At 38.2% G+C, this 24918-nt stretch overlaps 1 protein-coding gene across 2 annotated transcripts in view; it reads right to left on the reverse strand.

The window, feature by feature from the left end:
• Positions 1–4709: 4709 nt before the first annotated feature.
• Positions 4710–24918, reverse strand: part of STX7 (syntaxin 7) — a 41813-nt gene continuing 21604 nt past the window's right edge. Inside the window, exons 3-11 of one of the 2 annotated variants that reach the window (XR_007152152.1) lie at positions 19325–19394; positions 17055–17148; positions 16223–16360; positions 15393–15445; positions 14497–14593; positions 13025–13097; positions 8509–8591; positions 7580–7726; positions 4710–6096 (exon numbers count right to left, since the gene is read on the reverse strand). Coding sequence is in view for 1 of the 2 variants with exons in the window: in XM_047858580.1 (XP_047714536.1) it covers positions 6004–6096; positions 8509–8591; positions 13025–13097; positions 14497–14593; positions 15393–15445; positions 16223–16360; positions 17055–17148; positions 19325–19394 (701 nt within the window). In the remaining variant the exon portion in view is untranslated. The remainder of the gene's footprint in view (positions 6097–7579; positions 7727–8508; positions 8592–13024; positions 13098–14496; positions 14594–15392; positions 15446–16222; positions 16361–17054; positions 17149–19324; positions 19395–24918) is intronic. The other variant, XM_047858580.1, reaches the window with a different exon arrangement.

Raw genomic sequence — 24918 nt, forward strand, 5'->3', positions numbered from 1 at the left:
TGGACAAAGGACTAGTATCTAGAATATATCTAAAAAAATTTTTTTAATGTTTATTTATTTTTGAGACAGAGAGAGACAGAGCATGAACGGGGGAAGGTCAATGAGAGAGGGAGACACAGAATCTGAAACAGGCTCCAGGCTCTGAGCTGTCAGCACAGAGCCCGACGCGGGGCTCGAACTCACAGACCGCGAGATCATGACCTGAGCCGAAGTCGGACGTCCAACCGACTGAGCCACCCAGGCGCCCCTAGAATATATTTTTAAAGAAAAACAGGGGCCCAGGGTGGCTTAGCTGGTTGAGTGCCCAACTCTTGATTTCGGCTCAAGTCATGATCCCAGGGTTGTGGGATTCAGCCCTATGCCGGGCTCTGTGCTAAGCATGGAGCCTGCTTAAAATTCTCTCTCCCTCTCTCTCCGCCCCTCCCTGCTCACTCTCTCTCAAAATCAATAAATAAACTTTAAAAAAAAAAGTATTAAAAAAACACTCAAAACTCAACAGTAAAAACAAAAAAATAACCCAATTAGAGAAAGAGTGATGAAGAAACACATCACTGAAGAAAAAATACAGGCACCAAGAAGCACATGAAAAGATGTTCAATATGATCAGCCTTTGGTGAAGTATAAAATAAAACCACCAGATCACCACACACCTATCAGAATAGCTAAAATAAAAATTAGTGACATCACCAAATGCCCACGAGGAAGTGAGGAAACTGGGTCATTCAAAGATCGCTGGTGGGAATGTAAACTGGTTACAGCCACTCTGGCAAACAGTTTGATCATTTCTTAAATACTAAACATTCAATTACCATATATGACTCAGCGATTTCACTGCTGGGCATTTATCCTAGGAAAATGAAGACGATGTTTATACAAAAACCTGTATACAAATGAACATAGCAACTTTATTCGTAACAGCTCAAACTGACCAGAGATCCTTCAGCTGGTAAACGGCTAAACACACTGTGATACATCCATACCATGGAACACTACTCAATACCAAAATAGGAAGGAACTATCAGATGCACCTGACCCACAAAAGAAGCAGTGTGAATCTCCAAGAGAATTATGCTGAGTGAAAAAAGCTAATCCCCAAGTGTTACCTACTGTAATATTCCAATTATATAATATTATTGAAATAACAGAATTATAAAGGTAGAGGACAGATTATGGTTGGAAGGAGCGGGTGGGGGCGGGAGCAAAGTAGGTGTGGCTTTAAAAGGGCAACAGGAGGCGTCTTTGTGTTTGAATGTTGTAAATGGAAATTTTCTACACATTGACTTTATCAATGCCATTATCCTGGGTGTGATAGTATAGTTTTGCACAGTTACCACGGGGTAAACTGGGTGGAGGGTACATGAGAGGGATCTCTGTACTGTTTTTTTTTTCTTTTTTTTTTTTTTTACAGCTAATCTCAAAACGAAAGCATGCTAATAAAATAGTAGCATTAAACATGTTTTACATTGTATAGAATGGCCTCTTCATTTTCAACGTCCATGCCATTCCAAAGCAATGTATTGGTCAGTTGCCTCCATTCCAGGCTTGAGGAGTTTAATGTAACATAGAAATCTTCTCAATTACTAAGAGCTATATTTGATCATAGATCAGGAAAAGACACAACTGGGAAGTCCAAATTTAGAATAAATGCTATCTTACTGCATCCAAGATAGAACGAATTTAAATGATATATGATGGTTACCTTATTGAATTGTGGCATCCTCCCCACCACAAAGTAGTAATTAAATCTTAAAAGGTTATGGTAACCTTTAGGGAGCTTATAACATTAAGTCTGGCACTGAAAATAGGTCAGATGTGGTCAGGTACACTGAGAACGCCTTTAAATGAATTTAAAATGACCACAGCACCTGGGTTTGGAAGAATGAAATAAAATACAATATTCTCCACTACATTATACTTTGGCTGTTTATTTCTAGAATCTGCCTTGATTCGAAAGCTTTTCATGATCAGTGGTCTTCGGCTACGCAAGTTACTAAAAGCTTGTATCTTGGTCTTGGGTTAAATCTCTCATTTCTAGAGATGTAAACTTGGTTCTCTTTACCTGCTCTGGCTTCGGTGTATCAGACCTGCCATTACACAGTGGTATGCAACTTTCAGAAGGTGTCAGAAACTGAAACTCGTACCAGTAAATCCTCACTGAGGATAACCAGCTGCATTTCTAAGTTTTCCACTGATGCTAACAGGTTTTGGAGTTAGCAACTACTGTTTAGCAGTACTTACAGTAAACACTTAAAAATCTGTACTTTGGGTTTGCCAGAGTGGGAATTAGTGCCCTTTCAAGTTTATTTAAAGACTCAGTTCAGTTCTAGCAGACTCCCTCTCAAACAAGTAGGGGTGTTATGCACGTAACGACTGCACAGGAAATCTGGTTTTGCCTTCCACCACTTACATTTGAAGGAGAAATGCCATCGCTACACAAAACCTACAGGAATCCCACTCTGAGTAATTAAGTGACCAACCTCTTAAAAATCTGCCAGAAGCAGCGGTGTCTATAAAAATCTGTCTAGTGGGTCAGTTATTTAGTTCTATTTCTGCACTTAAAATGAGGATTATTTGAAGAAAAAGATATCATGTAATTTTCTGTTAACCAAGTAAGTGCCAAAACGTAGGATTAAAATGGCCATTTTGATGCATTTGAATTATGAGAAAATGGGTTAACAGGAGAAGATATCGTTGCATTCTGTCAAAGAAGTGGTATATAGCGTAGCTCTTTTCGGGCTCCTGCTGGTGAAAATTTTGCTAAGTGTTTCCTTGCTTGAGACATCAGGCTGTTCAAACCTTATGGTGGACGGAAGAGGTCTGGGATCCACAGGGCAGGGTTTCATTTTCTTAAGTGAATCATGAAAATACACAAACGATCTTTTTTTTTTTTTTTTTCTGGGAAAGGAGGCTGCCTGATGATGTTCTTTACCGGTAATGAGAATTTTTCATTATCTTTAAACGAACCAAAAATGTCATTTAACTCATAACTTGCCCAAACAACTAAATCCCATTTTAATTTATTTTTTATTTTTTTGCAGCAACCTGGTAATGTATAAACAGTAGTCATTTCTGACTTAAAAAAAAAAAAAGTAAATCCTGAATACATTGCCCTTGTAAATTGTTCTTTACTATTAAGGTGGACAAGGACTCTTTTCTTTATACAGGTTTTATCTTTTATTGTGTTCTTTTTTCTACATGAAGAAACAAAACATTACAGCAACTAGAAATGCTATTCCACACTTTTCTTGCTAAACCACAGACTGATTTTGTGGAACAAAAGGTCTTCAAAAATCACGTTTCATTATAAACTTGTCCAAAAAGGTTGATATTCAAAATGCTGCTTTTGTGTGTACAAAATTTTACATTAAAAAAAAAAAAAAAAAAAAGCAGCAAAGACCGTGAAGGATCCAGGGGCAGCCTTCTTCCAAGTGCAGCGTTCTGTCGACGACGCAGATGCCGTTGCTGGGCCCGCGGGGTGCTCCGGGGGCCTGACTCCAGACGCTGCCTTCGTGGTTTGCTGTCTTCAGCCAAGCCCCATCTGTGCCCACATGTATACTTTTCTAGAGTTGATCCCATGCCCACTAAAGACAAGCTGCTTTACGCTGCGATGGCACGCGTTATTCCTTTGCCACCAATCACTGTGTAAAACCCAAACACGTTCCTACTTAATGGCGGGTACAACAAACACTTTATGCCACACTGTCGCTCAATGTAAGCACAGAGGCTGGTTAATCTCAATCTGCGTTGCTCGACAATGTCTTTGGAGGACGTTAAAACGAACAGTATGTGTCACCTGATGAGGAAGCTTCTTCAGTTTCAGACTCAGTTGGACTCAGATTCAAATATGTAGACAGTCGTACCAACTACTCCCATTTTATTGTCCACAGTGTAAGCTTCACCTTCCAAAGCGATTCTAAAACTAACCTAAGGGAAACTTCAAGAACCTAAAAACCTTTGCTATTATTGTACTATGTTTTTCGTTTTATATTTTCAAATCGAGACTATTCTTTGTGTTACACGTATTCCAGGGTAAAATTTTCCCTCAAAGTGAGTATGTCTCAAAAGAATGCAAGCCACTAAAGTTCCTGTTTTTAATCACTGATCTGTGTCCCAGTTAAAATAATTTATAAAATATTACTTTAAATGAAGGTGCTAAAACCATTCAAAAAATATTAAGTACTTTTGCTATCACTGGGAACTCACCATGAAGTGAACAGTATAAGTGAATGTGCTTATATGAGAATAAACATTTTATCAAGTACAACCCTGGCAAAAAATTGAGCTGACTTGTGGGAGCCATTGGGAGTCTTATGTAGCTGTAAGATACTGGCTTCTCACCCGAAACAGCACACTTCTTTCATGTTCAAGCAGGTCTGGTGGGCTTGCACTGACCTCAGATCAGGTAGTATTTGTACGAATTCCCCTGCATAGCCCATCTTGTTCACTAAAGCAAGCTGATTTGGGAAACAGAGTCTCAAAGCTTCTAATCACTCACTCACAAGAACGTTTTCTACAGTCTCCTGTAGGAAAACAATGGGAGTTTTGCTGACATGCAAGGCAGCTCCTACTAGTAGCAAAACTTTTAAAGGTTGCCAAAATAAAACACTTTGAGTAAACTGGTACTCCAGAAAGACAGAAGGGCTGCTGTGTGGTTATGTCAAGTGCTGGTCCCATCAAAGCAGAGTCCTCACACAGTAGAACTATCCAGACACTTTTAAAATCATCTTTATTCTGGCTGCAAAGACACTTAATATTTTATTTGTTCCCATTTGGAGTCTCATAGCTTGCCATGTAAAACACTGACTTCACTATCAAACTACTATATAAGAACATTGTTATAAAATACAAACTATAAACTAAGACAAACTTCTTTACAGTATTCAGATTAGTGCATCAAAACAACATTGATTTAAAAAGGCAAGTGGTTAATTGGCAAACATCCAAATTGTTTTCTAATGGAGGATGGTACAAAATGGTATGCAAGGTAAACATTAAATTTTAAGTGTTAGTGCTCAAAAACAATAATTCTGGGAAAGTTGCTCCCCAAAAGTAATTCTGACCCAAGGATATACATGTAGCCATAATTCTGAAGGATTTCAGGGAAGGTAATTAATTTTCCATCCTAATAGCTGTGGAAGTACACAGCAGAATAACAAGTTGGATCTCCAGATTTCTAACATAGTATGAACTGATTTTTCATACTCTTCCTCCAAATTACATTTAACATTTATAGTGACTACACATACCCCAGCAAACATCAGACTTAAACAGGTCCTATGCAAAAACAATTATCCTTAGTATTTTACTAGGCAATCTACAGCAAATGTTTAATATATACACATCAGGAGGATGAGATATTCTAGGAAATTACTCACTGATTTCATTTAGAGGAAACGAAGGTCTTAAGAGAAAACCAACAATAAAAGTTAAATAGATAATTTGTGCTGTTATGAACCAGAAAACGAAAGAAAACAAACCACCACAAACAGGTGGGTTAATTTTCCCTACGTTACTGAGAATATTTCCTCTGCTGGCCCATATCAAAATTAAATTTGAGATTTTTAATTGAAGTCACACAAATCTGGGTGCATGTCACTCTGTGACAGAGACAGATGCACACAGAACACGAACACGCACGCACACACACGCACACACACACACACACACACACACACACACACACACCTTTAAATTTACTGATTCCAAAAGCTAAGTCAACAGGGCAAATAAATTATAAATGAAAGGCATACACATCGTGGACAAAACCTCAGAGTTACTAGATTGAAAAGCACAGAAGTTATGCCAGCAGTGATACCAAGAAAAACTTTCAGTATTAGAAAGTATCAGATTGAATCTAAAAGAAACTTCCCCCTGCCAAATAAAAATAACAAAGTATGGGAGCCATCCTTTATGCAGTAGCTTTAGAATAATAATAATAATAAAAAAAATGATTACAGGAATCTTCGTACATAATTTAGAGAATGTAGTGCAATCCTTTATAATTCAGCCTTTCACTCTCCATATGATGAGACCGAGAATTACAAGTCCGATGACAATGATAAAAATGATGATGCACAGGGTTTTTCTGGATTTGCGCTACAGATGCAAAAACAAAAAAAACATGTTTATATGTGTAGGGGAGCATCTCTACAGCAACTGAAAAATCATATGGTTCATTTCTAGAGTAAAACCAATAGTAATTAACTGCCCTCAGATTTTTGGCTATACTTTTTTGCTTCTCCAAAATCTCTTCAAATACAAATGGCACTATTCTTTCAAAAAATAGTCTTCTTAAATTAGTGGTTTAATTCAGGGGCTAATCATTCAACCTTTATCGGTCATTTTTCTGGGCTTAAAAAAGAGACGCAGACAAATAGGTTACTGACTTAATCAAAAGACTGAGGTTACCTATGTGTAAAAACTAACAACAGCTTAAAAGCTTACACATTTTAAAATTTTTATCAAAGAGTTGCTCTTCAAAATGAGTTCTCTGAAAATATCAACAAACATGAATGCTTGGCAATTTTTCCTGAAGTATTAGTTTCCAAAATTCCCATTCTTCAATATCAACAGAAACTGCATGAAAAATCTCAACATACAAATAAAAACCAAACAGCTAAAAAGTTATAATACAGTCATTTAAAATACAAAGGTTAAAAGTTTTGTTCCGTTCTTCATTTCTGGCCCAGCTGTAGATTTCCAGATTTCTTTAATGGCTTGCGTATCTCACAGCAACATGCAGGAATCCTTTTTCTTACAAAGTAAAAAAATCTGTAAATTTTCTTTGTGTCGACTAGGAGGAGTACCATAAAATTTCCAGAAAGATAGGTTTCTGTGAAATTCTCCTGCAAACTATAATGACTTTCCGTATACCACATAGTCAGCAACTTTTTCAACTGAATATTCCTCATAAATGAAGCACGATTTCTCTGAAGTTTCAGTAGCATCCTGCCTACGTATTTTCCCCAGACTCCATGTGAGTACCACAGACACAAGTATAATATACCTTTAAGAACAATCACAGGCTCCCCAGTACAGGACATCTGCGCCCAGGGCACCCTCGCTAGCGTGGGGTGGGGGGTAGGGTACTGCAGCGATAAGAGCCTCTATCAGCTGCCCTTCCACTCAGGGTTCACCCACACTATTGAGAAGTGCCGTATTTTGCAGAGACATGACTTTAATACCAAGGCCTCCAAGGAGAACTGGAGGGAAGCTGCTTTTCTCCCCAGTGCTTGTGCTGCATGGCTCTTTCCTTCTCCCTCCAGGGCCCGTGGGGTTAAGTATGGGGCCGCTCCAGATGCGGAGGTGAGAAGACTGGGAAGATGTGCTCCTTTCCCCCAGGGTGGAGGTAGGCTGGCCCTTCCCTGAGCAAGGGGGAAGTAAAACTTGGGAGACATATCTACACCCCTCCAAAATCCAAAAGCAAAACAACATGGCAGGTAAGCCTAGTTACTGATACATCCTGCTAACCGCTATGTTTTGAGCAGTTGTAACCTAGCATCTGTGGCTATGTGGGTGTGTTCAACTATTTATGAATGATACCTCCAGTCTGTGACATTAATTCTGCTGAGCCACACACCTGAATCACTGGCCCACAGAAGGTAAAGGTGAGTGACAGTTACTGCATCACTGAATACAACGGGCTGTAACTCAGCAATTTCTATAGAGCTTCATTGTTCTCAATGTATCACCAAGGATGCAGTGGTTTGTCTAGTGAAAAACGGCACTGCAACGAAAGGAAACTTCTGGGGTTAGTAACAAAAGTGAAAAGCAACTGAAATACCTAAGACGGTGACAATATCTTAGATATTTTATAAGAAGGCAATAAGGTCTGAGAAAATAATTATAAACAACGACAAAAAGGGGAGTTTTAAAAGGGCCTTATCCTTATTGTCTTCATATCATAAGCTATATGAATAGCTCATGGTCCTAATGTTGGTGGAGTACTTTCACATACTTTCTGTTTGTCACATATAGAGGGGACTCCCTGTATTAACCTGATTCACATAAGAGATCAATTCATTCCTGAAGGGTCTGCTGAATGTAGACAGACTACCTAGTGATCAGGGGCACTCCAAGTGAATATATTGCCATAGGAGTTAAGAGAACTCTCTAGAACAAAGATCTTTGCCTCTTTGGTGCAGAAAGTCATGGACCAAAAAAAAAGAAAAGAAAAAAAAAAGCTGAAAGGAAAGAGTGAGAGAAACAAAGGGTGAGGGCTGGCATCAGAGATCGCCAGCTGTGAGAAATGCCCAGAGGTATCTCCTGCTCCCCTCAGGACTCTAAACACTGAATTTCCTATCCCTGTGGGCCACAATTCTGGTTCAACCCTGGGAACAGACAGGCTATTTTTTATACTGACCAGGTATCTGACCTGTCTTCCATGGGATTTTAAACTTGAACATCTCCAGCTACTTTACACCCGACTGATCTCTCGATCTCTCTCTCTCTCACACACACAGAGCTGAAACTCAAAGTTATGAGGTAATTTACTGCAGTAAATATTACCTGATATTCTGCTGCTCTTGACAGCTGCTGGTTTGCTTGCTGAACGTGCACCTCTGCGTTTTCCACGTTGGCTTCTATGCTATCTTTAAAAGAAAACAGACATACAGACATGCAAAACTGCTAGACGGGTGCTGATGCCCCAGTAAGAGGGCTGCACACGTCACAAGATTTCATTCAACGTAAGATCAACCATGTTCACTATTCCAATGTTAACATTAGTAGTATGTGGGTGAAGTCAAAACTTTTGTTAAATTGGCTGTAACTCTTCCCTGCACTATTTCTCAAACGATCCAAATGACACACAAATATTTGAAAAGAAACTGGATCTTCTTCACTACAACACAGCCCCAGGTCTACCTGGTTACCCCCGAAGTGTACTATTTAGTCTGCGGGCTCCAATGGCCAATGCGGTACTAAACATCTAACAACTGTTCCTGAGGGTAAACAGAGTATCGAAAACCAGCACTTGCTCTGTGATCATCATCAAGCTACTTCTGTGCTGAAACCCAGCCCCCCTGGGGGACCCATGAGCCTTCGTAAGTTCTCCTTCCCTAGCTGCTCTGGCCTACAGGTGGAAATGGGGTCACCCTGCAGCACGAGATCACTGTCTCTCCCTCCTCCCTACCAACTCTCAAAAGTAGAGCTCATGCTTGCAAATGCATCCAACCCCCTTGTAGCAAACATCTACAGAGCTCATGGTCTTTCCTTCATTCTTGGAATATTTTAGCTCTAGATTCACTTTGATGCTTCTCCTACTATACAACTGGAGATTTCACCAGCCAATTGTTGACCTGCTAATACTCGGCCTTCTCAGTGCCCTGACCACACTTTTTCAATGACTTTGCCTATTCTCCTTTTCCGGGCACCAACCTCCATGATTGTATCCCAAACCTTATCACGACCAATAACTGCAGTTTCTCTATAAACTCAGTTCCACACCTCAGTCTCTGAACATCACGTGACCTTTACAGCACACTCTTTTGAAAACCATGACTTCACTGACCCTAGTACTATGTCACTGTCCCTCAACACACTGCTTGTCTTCACTTTCCTCCTTACCCAGCTGAGATCCCCAGGGCTACCACTTGCCCACACTTTCTTACATTGACCCTTGGCTCCCTTGCCATCTACTTTAGTCAGATTTATGTGACAAAACCCCAACCTGAACCCTTGCAGCTGATCATGGGTGCAAAAAACCCAACTGACATTAATTTATTTCACCTCAAATTCCTGCCTGCCAAGCAAACCTACCTCATTTCAACATATCCAAAAATTGTTGATTCCTAGCTCTCTATACTAGCTGGAGTTACAGATTCCTACATCTTAGAAAATGGCAACATCATTGTTTTCCTGGGCTTGGCTAAAACCTTAAAGAAAGAGTTGGCCTTGAATTAATTCTGTCTCATATCCACATCCAGCCAGTCAGTAAATCCTTTCGGTTTTACATTTTAAAACTATCCAGAATTCCACTACCTCTCACCACTTTGCTACTTCCATCTTTTTATTTTATTTTATTTTATTTTATTTTATTTTATTTTATTTTATTTTATTTTATGAGGAGAACATTAGCAGGGGAGAGGGACAGAAGGAGAGAGAAAGAGGGAGAATGAGAGGGAGGGAGGGAGGGGGAAGGGGGGTGGAGAACCTTCAGACTCCATGCTCAGTGCGTGTATCATGCTCAATTTGTATCAAGTTGCTTGATTTGCGAATATTGAACCACCCTTGCAAACCGGGAATAAATCCCACTTAATCATGGTGAATGGCTTTTTTTTTTTAATTTACATCCAAATCAGTTAGCATATAGTGCAACGATTTCAGCAGTAGATTCCTTAGTGCCTCTTACCCATTTAGCCCATCCCCCTCCCACAACCCCTCCAGTAACCCTCAGTTTGTTCTCCATATTTATGAGTCTCTTCTGTTTCGTCCCCCTTCCTGTTTTTATATTTTGTTTCCCTTCCCTTGTGTTCATCTGTTTCGTCTCTTAAAGTCCTCATATGAGTGAAGTCATTTGATTTTTGTCTTTCTCTGACTAATTTCACTTAGCATAATACCCTCCAGTTCCATCCACGTAGTTGCAAATGGCAAGATTTCATTCTTTGTGATTGCCGAGTAATACTCCATTGTATACATACACCACATTTTCTTTATCCATTCATCCAGCGATGGACATTTGGGCTCTTTCTATACTTTGGCTATTGTCGATGGTGCTGCTATAAACATGGGGGTGCATGTGTCCCTTCGAAACAGCACGCCTGCATCCCTTGGATAAATGCCTAGTAGTGCAATTGCTGGGTCGTAGGGTAGTTCTATTTTTAGTCTTTGAGGAACCTCCATACTGTTTTCCAGACTGGCCGCACCAGCTTGCATTCCCATGCTGCTTCCATCTTGATCCAAGGCAACACACTGCCCACCCAGATTGCAGCGATCACCTTTTAAGTGGTCTCTTTGCTTTTAGTCTTGCCCTTTGATAGTCTGCTCTCAAACTAGTAGCCAGTGCGAGTGTTTTAAAACCTAAGTCAGGGCAGGTGCCTGGGTGGCTTGGTTGGTTGAGCATCCAATTCTTGATTTCAGCTCAGGTCATGACCCTAGGATTGTGGGATCGAGCCCCACATCGGGCTCCACACTGAGTACTGATCTGCTTAAGATTCTGCTTCCCCTTCTCTCTCCTTCTGCCCCTCTCCTCCACGTGCACTTACTCTTTCTCAAAATACAATACAATACAATAAAGAAAAACAAAAACAAAAACAAAACTAAGTCAGATGATAACACTCTGCTCAAATCCTCCTGTGGCTTTCCATCCATTAGTAACAATAAACGTCCTCATAATGGCTCAGGATCTTATATGATGCTGAACTTTATGATTCCTGACATCACCTCCCACTCCCTCTTACTCATTTCACTCACCAAAAGCATCAGACATGCTTCTACCTGAAGGCCTTTGCACCTGTCCTTGGCTCTGCCTAGAAGATTTTCTTTCACTTACTCCCTTATTTTCATGAAGTCTTCACTGAAATGTCACTTACCGGTAAGGTCTTACCTGACTACCCTAGAAAAGCCGTTAACATTCTCTACTGCAAGCAGCCCCATCCTCCTACTTTTGCTATTTTCCCCAATAGCACTAATCAGCATTTACCTACTTTTCTTTCCTTGTATAAAAATTCTCTCTCTCCTCCAATTAATTATAAGATTCATGAAAGCAGGGTCTTTTACCATTTGTCTAATTTCAGCTAAATCCCCAATGCCTAGATTTGTGCTTGCATATACTAGGCACTCAATAAATATTGACCGGATGAATGAAAGAACTGGTTTTTGAAATTTTATCCTGTGATCTACTGCAACTACAGAGAAGGGTAAGAATGGACACAAAATACTTATTTGTAGCAAAGTATAGGTCCAAGTATTTAAACTGAACCAAATTCAGAAAATATACTGAATGTATCTTTAGATACATCCACTGGTATCTTCATATTTCCAAATGATAAAAATGATCAGGATTTTGATCAGTCCAGATAGTTATACCTTAACTGAAAAGCTATCACGTTTAAAACTTATAGGGAGTCTTAGTCACTGATTATTTTTTAAAAGAATCTATAAAAGAATGCTTACCATCTAATACAACTAAATTAATCTACCAAAAAGATATCAGAATAAATGATTAGGCAAATAGCTACCTATTCCTTCCAATATAAAAGATAAGATAGCATGCACAATTATAAATAGCACAAGTTTTGCAGAAAGTGCTTGGTGGGATGAGAATTAACAGGGGTTGAGATGGAAACCAGGGGTCCTGCAAATAAGTGGCAATGAGGCTATGTGGTGCCTTCCATGGTCTCTGCAGCAGAAGGTTCTGATTAGATTTAGAGACTCAAATAAATGAAGCTGGTTGATTTGATCAGTAGGGGCCAAAAAGAAGATCTGTTTTAGATAATGCCAAGGGTAATGCTTTGTCTGTTGCAGAGGCTGTGGTTTTAATACTAGGGGGTCTGAAAGAGAGAGGGGTTACTCTCGGTTGAGAAGTAACCACAGGTAGAGGCACCTGGGTGGCTCAGTCTGTTAAGCATCTGACTTTGGCTCAGCTCATGATTTTGGGGTTCATTGAGTTCGAGCCTGGTCGGACTCTGTGCTGACAGCTCAGAGCCTGGAACCTGCTTCAGATTCCGTGCCTCCCTTTCCCTCTTGCCCCCCTCCTCCCCCCAGCTCATGCTCTGTCTCTTTCTTTCAAAAATAAACAAAATTTTTTTTAAAAAGGTGGGGGGGCACTTGGGTGGCTCTGTCGGTTAAGCATCCGACTTCGGCTCAGGTCATGATCTTGTGGTTTGTGAGTTCGAGCCCTGCATTGGGCTCTGTGCTGACAGCTCAGAACCTGGAGCCTGCTTTGGATTCTTTGTCTCCCTCTCTCTCGGGCCCTCCCCCACTCACACACTCTCTCTCTCTCAAAAATAAAAACAAAACAAAACAAAAAAGAAGTTATCACAGGTAAATTGCTATAGACTGTTCCTACTTCAGCAGGGCTTACCTATTACATCTCCTTGCTCGTGAATCATCATTCCCAAATCTTTAAATATTTCATTAATATCCATAATATCAGCCTGAGAGAAAAAAGCACATATTATTACAATCAGAAATTCAGCCCCCAACCCACAAAAGGCAAAAATTAAGTGAGAATGCATGTAGACTTAAACCATAAATTTTGGAAATATCAGGAAACTACTTTACTATAATTAATCCTAAGTAACATGACCTTGAACAACTGTAACCAGTTCTTTAAAAGTAAGTTTGTGATGTTAAAAATACCAAACGAGGCAGCATAGAAACCAGGAATCTATGAGAGAAGGGCCCTGGGTTACTGAGTTTATGTTCACATAATCTGATAGTTTTGTTATCACTAGCAGTATTTCCTCACAAGAGTAAAACAAATTATTGTTAGGCTATATTTCTAGTAAAAACTTACACATCAATTTGACACTGTAAAAGTACAAAACATTAGGTATAAATTTAAAGTCTCACATTAATAAATTTGATTATGCAATGGAACAGTGATGAAGAAGTTATAAATCTACTTTTCTTTAATATACAATAACTTTTATTTTGCCCTATTAAAGAATAAAGTTTAAATATTTTATGGGGGGGGGGCAATTTACATATTCATCCTGTGCCTTATTTCCCCGCCTATAAAATGGTGATGATGACAACATAGTTAACTACTTCACAGTTTTTAGGGGAACTAAATGAGATCATGCAAAAAATTGATCACATGGGGCTTGAAAACCCTTAATAAACTGTAGCTACTGTTAGCTATTATCAGCCCACCTTCTAGAGAACAGGTGGGTTCCACAAGAACTGAGGCTTACTAATCCCTTTAGAGCTCTTTGAGGTCAAGAACATGTTACAGAGAAATAAGATACGTGTCAAGCCCCTGTCCAGTCTCACTCAGGCAGGTCTGAGGTGTACCATGTGCTACGGAAGCCATCCAGACTCCCTGAACACACATCTCTGAACTGAGATTTCCTCCGTGTGAAGGACCTGCGGTGGTGACCTGACAGGATAAAAAACAAATCTGGAGACGAGGGAGGTCAGGTCTCTCATTTTAGCACAAATTCTAAAGAGATTTATTTTTTTTTTTTTTAATTTTTTTTTCAACGTTTATTTATTTTTGGGACAGAAAGAGACAGAGCATGAACGGGGGAGGGGCAGAGAGAGAGGAAGACACAGAATCCGAAGCAGGCCCCAGGCTCTGAGCCATCAGCCCAGAGCCTGACGCGGGGCTCGAACTCACGGACGGCGAGATCGTGACCTGGCTGAAGTCGGACGCTTAACCGACTGCGCCACCCAGGCGCCCCGAGATTTATTTTTTAAAAGGGAATTATTCTCATTGGTAAGAAATACCCCCACACTGATACATTTAGTTTTCTTTCCCAGCCCCTCCCCCAGAATTGTCACAAACACACTGAGAACACAGCTGCCACCCAATGGCCACACAAAGCTTACCTCAAGTTGCCTAATAGAAGATTCTCTCTCATGAATAAGGCGGAGGTCATCTTCTGTAATTTCTTCATCCTGCACCTGCACCTGAGGTTGAGCTTGGCTAACAGGCAGAATATGGAAAAAAAAAGCAAAAAAAAAAAAAAAAAAAGACTGGTATTAAAATAGTAGGAATTCTTTTCCTATTTCAGAAATACGAAATAGAGTATCTTTCCTTCAAAGTCGGAGAACTGCTTAAATTTCTTAATTAAATTTTAAGACTATAACAGAAGTATTAATCACATTTTCTCATGTTTCATTTCATTTACATTACTTTTTAGAGTTAATATTTGATTACTGGAAGCTATATTTAGCAACTGGGTATTTCTTCTTGGTTGACTTCAACCTCACATGAGGAAATAATCTACATCAAATAATAAGTCAATAACATTTATTTGGATATATCATTATTTACAAATTATTACTGCTATATTGAAATATATACATTATATATATATATATATTTAATGTTTATTTTATTTATTTTGAGAGAGACAGAGCAAGTGAGCAGGGGAGAGGCAGAGAGAGAGGAGGAGGGAGAGAATCTGAAGCAGGCTCTTGCACTGTCAGTGCAGAGCCTGAGGTGGGGCTCGAACTCACGAACCATGAGATCATGACCTGAGTTGAAATCAAGAGTCGGACACTTAATCGACTGAGCCACCAGGCACCCCAGCATATTTTATATATTTATATATTTTATAAATAACTATTTTGAAAAAAAGTTCAAATTTATTGCTATTTATAAATAACTGAGGATATTTAAGATATAAGAAACTGAAAGCTTTCATTCTGTTCTAGAGACCATAATATATAGAGTGAATTTGGAAAATTATCTTTTGATCAGTATGTTTTGTATTTCTTACCTTTCCCAGGATACAAGATTCCTTTCCTTTGAGGTGTCCTCAGGAAAACCACCCTGAATAATTTAGTAATAGGATAGATTGAGAAAGGGCAAAGAAAAAACACACAACACTCACATTTTCTCTTATAATAATCTAAACTGATTTATGTACGCATGTACACACGTAGGTAGAGAAAAGAGAAATGTTCTTGTTCTAATTTTTTAGGTCAAGTGCTTCAAGTAATATTAAAATTGTATCCTAAGCTGACAAGAAAGGAATTTATTAAATATTCCAAACGGCCAAATAATAAGTATTATTTGATTAAAATATAATATAGTCCTGGAACCTCTACATTAAGGAACAAGGAAACATCTTGCAATAGTTTCTAAGGGAATATAAAAGTAGATTAACTAAAAATTCCACTTTAACTTATCCTTACATTTATTTTCTCTTATATTTATTTTCAATATTCACACACTAATTCACTCTGTTCATTTTCATCATTTCATATAACCCGGGAGTAAAGTGTTCCCTGCATTAGTCCAGACAGAAAGTGACAACTTCTAGTACAAATCAATGTGGGACTATCACTCAGGATCTGACCTCTCATCTTTTCTGACAAAATGTTCCCACATTCTTATACAGTCATCTGTAATTTTGGTTCTATATCATGGACAAAATAACCACAACATTACAGAACTACCATCCTTCTTAAAATTGAAAAACCTGAAAATAAATATTCAAATATTAATGTCCAGAATAGTCACAGATTGTTCTGACTTAAAAAAATGCCAGTGTAGTCTTTCAAGGGAACGACACGTTCACTTTATAACGCCCCATTAAATACTTACAGATACTCTGGAACTGGCTCTTACTCGAGCAACAAACTCTTTCTCTTTCTCAGCAGCTTCCCTCTGGACCTTTTGAAAGTTTGTCAGTGATGTCGTGAATTGAGCCACTAAGCGATCCTTCTGTATTTTCCTCTGACGCTAGACAAAAGGGGAGAAACGTACTAGAATCAAGCTGTGAAGTTCTAGAGAATTCGCAGAAGTTGTTTCACCACTACTTGGCTCTTTATTTTATTCTGAAATTTTCACTCACTCCCCAATTATGGGGCCTCGCTGATTAACTCTCAATTACATTTCGACAGTGTGTGCAAATACTATGTATATTTACCACCTTGAGACAAAAGGTCCAAAATGCTGGATTTCTCACCTCATATTTCCATCCTAAAGACTGGGCCATGATTTTGAGATTATTTTGAAGTAGCTCCTTTTGTTTTCTTTTTAGGAAAATAAAACCTTGTACTCTTACCTAAGTAGTCACTTCCACTAAGTAATAAGCAAGGAAACAAATATGTGCCCCTAGGAAACCTCACATCTTGAATGAGTGTGCACGTCGCAAGGAGTCAGCCCTGGAAAGCCAGGAAACAATTACTCAGGAAGCATTTTCTGAGCACTTGCTTAATTATGGGTCAGGGCAACTTCATGGAAATAATTCTTGCTTTATTGAACCACAGGATACTACCTGGGCAATTAAATATAGTTTTGTGTTCTGTGAACTAATCTCAAATACAAGTTTTCCCCCTTGATTTCCTTTCTAGCATAACAGTTCAAAGACCCTACAATGCATGTGATTTCTTTCACATTCAATACATCAACAATGTGTCTTAAGGCTTGATACCTGTTCGCTGGGGGTGGTGGGCAGGGATCCAAACTCTTTAATGTACTTATCTGTCTCTTTGGCAAGTTGGTTAGTATACTGCTGCTTCTGTTGCCTACAGTGAGAAAACACACATTACTGCCAAAGAGCGAAGAGATTTCTTTAAGTTACAATGCTGCCAGTTGAATCAATCCTGATGAATACTTTGATAAAAATCCCCCCCCCCCTTTTTTATAGCTGGCTCTAAATCTTCTCTATGAAAACAAAAATGTCCAGGTTCTATTTTTTGATAGATATTGAGCAAATATTACATGGAAAGTTCTTTACTCACACATGGCAACCAAGCTTTCAGAAATCAGTAGTCATTTAGAAAGGAAGATGACTGGAGCCAAAGGCAGACTGTGGGATGTGTGATGCTGCAGATAATTTGGGGGGTGGGGGGGAGCCTTTTGTCTGCATCCTGCAACTGGGAGGTTAGCTGAATAAATGACGAAGGTCTGTCGCCTGAGACTCTGTCCAGTTCTCAGGGCTGGAGGTACATGTATCCTCTCCTCTTTCTCTATCTGGACGTTTGTATCCTTCTACATACTTTTAAAAAAAGAGGGGAGGAGGTAATAAATAATAACATACATTTACTATTTTTTAAGTTTGCTGTGGAAAAAATAACAGCATTTCTCTGTAAAGAGAAAGCACCGCAAAAAATAAGTTATATCAGTATCTGTATCTATCTTGCTAGCTAGCTTATCAAGTAAAGAAGTCAGATTTTTTAACTAAAGAACTTGACTAAAAACAAAATGAGCTTATACTAATGTGATGCTTTCCAAATTACAATATTAGTACTTCTCATTTATATTATCTCTCATTTTAAACACCTATATGAGTCATACTTAGGATCCCATAAAATAATGAGATACTATATAAGAGTATTTTAAAGCACAGATAACTGTATTTGATTGATAAGGAAGAATTACAAACTACTGTTATCTATTTACCAAGTCCACTGCCTTTAACAAACCTTTCAAAATCTTTAGGAAATGAAATACAGCTACATTTCTGAAAAGAAGACCTTACTGATATCTACTTATTCACAATCTCCACTACCAACCTTAGCAAATATTATAACTATTAAGAATTATGTGTTCCTGTTCCATTTTAGTTTAACAAATGATGGGTTATTATTTAAACTTGGGGCATTTTTACCACCCCAACATCTCTCCACTGCAGAAAACATCAGTATAAATTAGACCTAACTATAAATTCTTCAAATTGTACTTCATAAAAAACATGATTTCCTACCATCTATCTTTGAATTTCTTGCTCTTTACAATTTTTCTTTTCTTTTTTTTTTAAGTTTATTTATTTTGAGAGAGAGAAGAAGCACAAGAGGGGGAGGGCAGAGAGAGAGTGGTGACAGCGAGAATCCCAAGCAGGCTCCCCACCACCAGTGCCGAGTCGGACGTGGGGCCCGAACTCCCATGAGCCACCCAGGTGTCCCTGCAATTTTTTCCTTCTATAGCTAATGTTGTTTGGGATCTCATTTACTGCATATTTATCACTTGCCATTGGGCTGTAACAACACTGAATTAAGATTTAAGATTCAGGTTCAGAATAATGTTAGGCAAATCATCAACCCCCCCGAGACATATTTTCCTTACTCCGAAAGCAAAACAAAAATAATTATTTTGATCTATGTATTTCACTCTAATTTTGTAAGATTCAGGTGAGAAACTGTGTAAAAATACTGTAAAATCTGTAACACCACAAAATATCATTGCTGTTCTTCTAGCAGCATATTAATTTACTGAAACATGTACTGCATAACTTCATTAGAACTTTTTATTTTATTTTTTTTTAAACAGAGGCTAATGCTTTCTGAAATTCAAAGATGTAGGTATAAGTGTTTAGAGGGCTAACAATTCATATTGAGTAAGTCCTGGATCTAAACCAAATAAAAATCTAGTCACTGAAGGAACTGTCAGATATGGGAAGAAAATCACATAGAGAAGCTTAGAGTATCATTTTCCAAAATCCATCAGAACAACTCTTCAGGAAGTGTAAGAAAGGCAACTAAGGAAGTTCTGCTTTGCTGGAGTAAGCTAGCTCTTCAAAGAAAAACATCTGCTTACCCGGAACAAGGAAAAACCAACACAAAAGCTTGGTTCAAATAAGGTAGCTGAAAAATTTTATTAATTTTCCATTATTTCTCTGGTGAACATAACATGACATACCATCAAAGTAACCTAACAGTGTTTTTTTTTTTCCTTTCTTTCTTTTTTGTATTAAATACTTACAGTTGTTGCCTAAGTTCAGGTGAATCTTGAGGCGTTCCAAGTTGATTCAGGGTCCTCTGTATTTCCACAGCTATTATGATGGAAAATAAATGTATAATTGTTACAAATGTTAGGGCAATAGAAATTACGTTAGAAATTAATACAGGCAACTGGGCACTTAGAAAAAGAAAAATAAAGAGATGAATAATAGAAAACGTTGAGAAAAAATTAAAAATGAGTGGTTTATTTAAATCTAATTAGAATAATGCATTAATTTTCAAGAGGAAATTGTGTGGGGGCGTTAACATGTAAAACTGCACTTATGATCCAGAAGTATTTTCTTCCCTGCCCCTCAGAACATTTAGAACAATGGCACACTTAGTTCCAACAGGCATAAAAACTGTAAGGAAAATAATTGTAACAGTTACACAAGTTAGTAGAATATAAAATGAATGAATTATTGTTAATAAACAAGGGAGGAATAATAGAATTGAAATAATTAATTTGGAATTTTCTATGTAATAATAGAGGCAGGCAAGCATCATAAAGAATGCTGACACAAAATAGTCACAGAATGTGACACAATAAAGAATGTGACACAAAATAGTCACAGAATCTCAAATTATCCCCACACAGATGACATTAGTTATAAAAGAGTTAACTTCATCTTAGACAAATTTGTTGCTTAAAACAAAATGATCAAATTTAGCAGCACCAATGAGACAACCCGGCAGGATAAGCTTCCTGATGGGATGCAATGAGAAGGTCATAATATGATCCATGCAATGTTTAACCTGAAACTAATCATGAGGAGAAAAAAATCGGACCAATCTAGATTGCAAGATAATCTACAAAAAAACTGGTCTAGGCTTTTAAAAATGTCATTGTCACGAATGGGAAAAAAAAAGACAAGGCAGATGGGCTTTCCAAATTAAAGAACTAAAGCACCCATAAGGCAATGTTGGATTTTGGAGCGGAATCTCAATCGGAATAAAAAACATGCTATAAAAAAAAATGTGGGGCAACTGAAGAATCTTGGGTTTCGATTTTGAAATTTGAATTTGGAGAGAGAGATACTAAACAAAAGTGTAAAAACGTCAACAACTCGTGAACCCAGGTAAAAGGTACAGTTCGCTGCCCTATACTTTTCTGTAGGTTTCAAACATTCAAAATTAGAAGTCAAGAGTTAAAATTCATGCTAAGCTCACAAAGTCTATAAATGTGCCAACTTTTTTTTTTAAAGGTTATTTCTCACAAAAGGGGAGATCCTATAGCTTTATGCATGTGTGCAGGCAAATAAAATGTCAAGTAGAAGCTGAAAATCCATCTGAAAGTAAAGGGTTTACACATTTCCAAAAACAGTAAAGAAAAGAAAAGAAAAAAAAGAAAAGAAGAGAAAAGAAAAGAATGTTCACCTTAGCAAACAAAAGAGATGAGCTATAATGCATATTTATTTTTGGTCACCTAATACCTAGAATTCTTAATTATATCCAGATCTTCTTGGTTATAATATCATGATCACTGAGAAGTATATCATCGCAGATCCAGTCTTAGGGAGAAAAAAACCCTGATTGTTAAAATACAACTGTTCTCAGAGTCTCTGCATTTTGCTTACCTCCACCAAGACTAATATGGGTAATTAATAATAAGAGACCTCGCAGCAGTCATAAAAAGAAAGGCAAACTCTTAAACGAGGTATTTGTAAACAAAAGCCAGATTTAGTCAGTGCTATTTAGATTTTATAGATACTGAAATTCCTTACAAGTCAAATGTTCTAGCTGATGACCTTCCTCTCACTCTGAAACAATTCTTTTAATAACACAGTATCTTATAAAATGAAGTTAATTAGGAATGCTACCATGATGTTACTGCCTAACAGAATGCATTGAATTGAGTGCTAGATGCTTTTCATGAATGCTTTTTCATGAAGATATAAGGAAAATAAGGCCTCCTACTCTCTCGTCCAAAAAAGGGAAAGAAAGCACATCACATAAACCCTGAGGGGAAGCAGGAGAGTAAATGCTTCAAATAAAGAGCTACAAAATTGGTCTGCTATGGGAGGGTAATCAAAAAAGCCTAAATGGAGGTGGTACTGGTAACAGTTTCAAAGTGTAAGAAATGGGACACTTCAGTCCTGGAGACTGAAACCTCTGATGCCATACCTGCATATAAATTGAAATAATTACATTACTTACTGTCTCCCTGACTTGAAAGTAAACTAGTCTTATTAGTTTTTGTATATCTAACACTCACCACATTGTTGACACTCAAGGAATACTTTATTTATTCATTCATTTTTTAAAAAGTTTACTTATTTATTTTTGAAAGAGAAAAAGATCATGAGCAGGGGAGGGGCAGAGAGAGAGGGAGACAGAGAATCCCAAGCAGACTCCATGCTGTCAGTGCAGAGCCTGAAGTGGGGCTTGAACTCACAAACCGTGAGATGATGGCCTGAGCCAAAATCAAGAGATGGACACTTAACCAACTGAGCCACAGGGGCACCCCAACACTCAATGAATATTCTAAAAGCTGACCACAAAAGGGCATCAGAAAGAACAAATCTTATGTAAGAAAGGATATGTATTTCTAACATAAAGCATCTGTAAGAAGGGAGTTAAGAAAAGGAAGGGTGCTCAACTATTCATTTATTCAACATTTACTGAGTATTCACTATGTATCAGGCACAGTGGGAGGGGTTTAGTATGTCAACACTGATTCAAGGTGATCCTTTAATTTGTAGAGCTCTATACTTAAGGCTCAAAGGTATCACGTGATCTGACAAAAGGCCGATGGAAACATAGCTGAAATTACTGAATCAAGCTTAGGAGAAGTATTATGTGGCATTAGTTTAATCCTATTTTATAAACAAAAATGCTGAGAATCAGACAGAATAACTGACTTGTCCAAGAAATCAGTTATTTAGAAGAGCTATGATTAAAAATGTAGATTTGGGGGTTTTCAAAACAATATTTTCAGTGTGCTACAAGGGCTAGAAGTAAAAGACTTTTTAAAAAAGATTACTGCATAATCTAGGTGTATGTATGCCAAAGCAAACAAGCAAGCAAACACAAAAATAAGTGTATGCTAACTTGGAATAAAGAATTGAGCTGTAAGTTTCATGGCCCTTCGGTAGATCACAAAGGCCGGTCAGCCTGGCTACAACTGATCAGGAAATAAATGCCTGTCCTTTCTTCAGATGTTATGAACTGGCAAGATTCCAGAGACCTCACTTTCAATGACTGGTGTTACCCTTTTACATCAGTGTCAGCAAATTATGGCCTGTTTTGTACTGCCTTCCAGCTCAGACTAGTTGTTACATTTTTAAAGAATTAAAAAAAAAATAGCAAAAACAAACAACAACAAAAAAGAAGAATATGCAGGAGACCAGACATGGCCACAAAGCTGAAAATATTTACTCTTTGGCCCTTTACAGAAAAGTTGGCCAATCCCTGTCCTAAATCAGTAAAAATTGCTAAAACTTTGTATTCACAAACTCTGAGTCAGTGTGTTACTTGAATGTACTAAGTACTCACTATGTTACTAAGCCTATGTGGTATAATATTTAACAACATTGCAAATTTTTCACCAAGCAGGCATGTAAAGGCGGAGTTGAATTTCTGCAATTTTCAGAAAGAATAAGTAATCAGTACATCACAGGTGCTGGTTTGACAGATTATTTCAAGGGCTGCTCTTTTCTCATTAATTTAGAAAGAATTACAGTTACTTTGTTGCATACTAGAGGAAAATTTTTGCAGAGTACCCGCCAGAGTTTCACGAAACATGAAAATTAAGGAACAAATTCTTTACATAACCATAAACAGGGTCTCAAAGAAAAATTCACCTAATACACAGAGGTACGATTAAATCAAGATGCACCTCTATAAGAATGCAATGAACACATTATTTTTGCATTACCTGCACCATTACACTTCTAGAGAGGTGACTTTAAAGAATACATCCCACTTTTCTATAACATAAAGAGAATACTACTACCTACATATCCAGAAAAGGTACATTATTATTTCCTCAAAAACAAAGCAGTCCCCTTTCTGGCTCTTACTTCAGTACAGAAGACCTATTCTATTCCACACGGGTCTGCTGCCATCTAGTGGAGAGCTTAAGAAAAATGCTTCATTGCAAAGAATAAAAATCTTTGCCATTGTAGGCAGCAGTTGGTATGAGAGGCTATGAAATGTCCCAACCTGTCAGAGGTCACTGGGGTGCGGGAGGATGCTGTCTGACCAGTGAGAGTGGCCGGCGTGAGGGAGCACCTAGGCCAGCCCTAACAGGCACATAGTGCATTCAAAGAACTATCTCCAAAAAACAGAATACGGCTATCTTCTCTTCTAAGAGTAAATATTCCCGTTGCTCAACCCAAAAAACAACTCAGAATTGTAACAGCCAATCACAGAAAAAAAACAAAAAACAAAACCGTGGCTAGGAAAACCCTTGAGCAGGTGATGTTGAGACTGACTCAGTGTCAGCCACACCACACTCAGAAGTATAATGCTGACCAGCCAGCAGCCTCGGAGCCAGACAGCCTGATTTGGAAACCTGACCTCACTTCTTCCTAGCTGCTGACCTTCAGCCGTTTACCTAATCTCTCTAAGCTATCATTGCCTCAACAGTCAAACGGAGAGAAAATTACCTCTTTCTCAATTGCCATGAACTTCAACAGAAAACGATGCGTTGTAAGCACTTTGTACCGGATATTGTAAGAATGAACTCAATACATGGAGAACTAATGGTACGAAGGGGTTTATGTCTTTCTCCTGAAAGAATTTTCTTTCTTCAGAAAATTCTCTTTTTTTAATATTTATTTATTCTGAGAGAGAGAGAGAGAGAGAGAGAGAGAGAGAGAGAGAGAGAGAAGAGAGAATACAAGTGGGAGGGGGTGTGGGGCGGGGGGAGAGAAAATCCCAAGGAGGCTCCATGCTGATCAACTGACTCCATGATCAACGCAGGGCTTGATCTCACAACTGTGTGACCTTAGCCAAAATCAAGAGTCAGACACTCAGACACCCGAGCCACGCAGGCGCCCCAACAATAAGAATATTAACATATGTTAGCTAACTCATGTGAACCATGCCTTAGCAGGGTACTGAGACTTCATCATTTCTGATATAGTTACGAGAACTGCAGAGACGATGTATCAATGGACACAGAATAGTTATATCCTATAATTACAAGGGAAGAGTTGCCTGACAGTGATAAGTACCTAGCAGTTATGTACAAATGATGTAATTGAAACTGAACTAGAAAACAACTAAATGTTGAAAGAAATAAACTGTTTTCCTCCTCCACTCTTTTCTCATCTATCAATCAATCCCTCTACCTGTTTCAAAGGGTACTTTCGAGTACTACAGAAGATGACACATATGAAAACATTTTGGAACGGCACAGACCTCTGTAAGAACGAAAGATGCTATCACTGGTAAATTTACTATAATTCGAGTTAGAACCATTAGGTTAGGTTCATTACAGAGTACAAGGTGCACAGGGTAATATATCATAAAAAATCTTATCGGCTAGTTGGAAAAAGTATCAGCACAAAAAGGCTTTAAGAAACAAAAATGGAGTGAAATGGGACTATTTCATATATCAAGAAAAACTAA

This window comes from Prionailurus viverrinus, chromosome B2, assembly GCF_022837055.1.
Source record: "Prionailurus viverrinus isolate Anna chromosome B2, UM_Priviv_1.0, whole genome shotgun sequence".
NCBI classification, from domain to species: domain Eukaryota; kingdom Metazoa; phylum Chordata; class Mammalia; order Carnivora; family Felidae; genus Prionailurus; species Prionailurus viverrinus.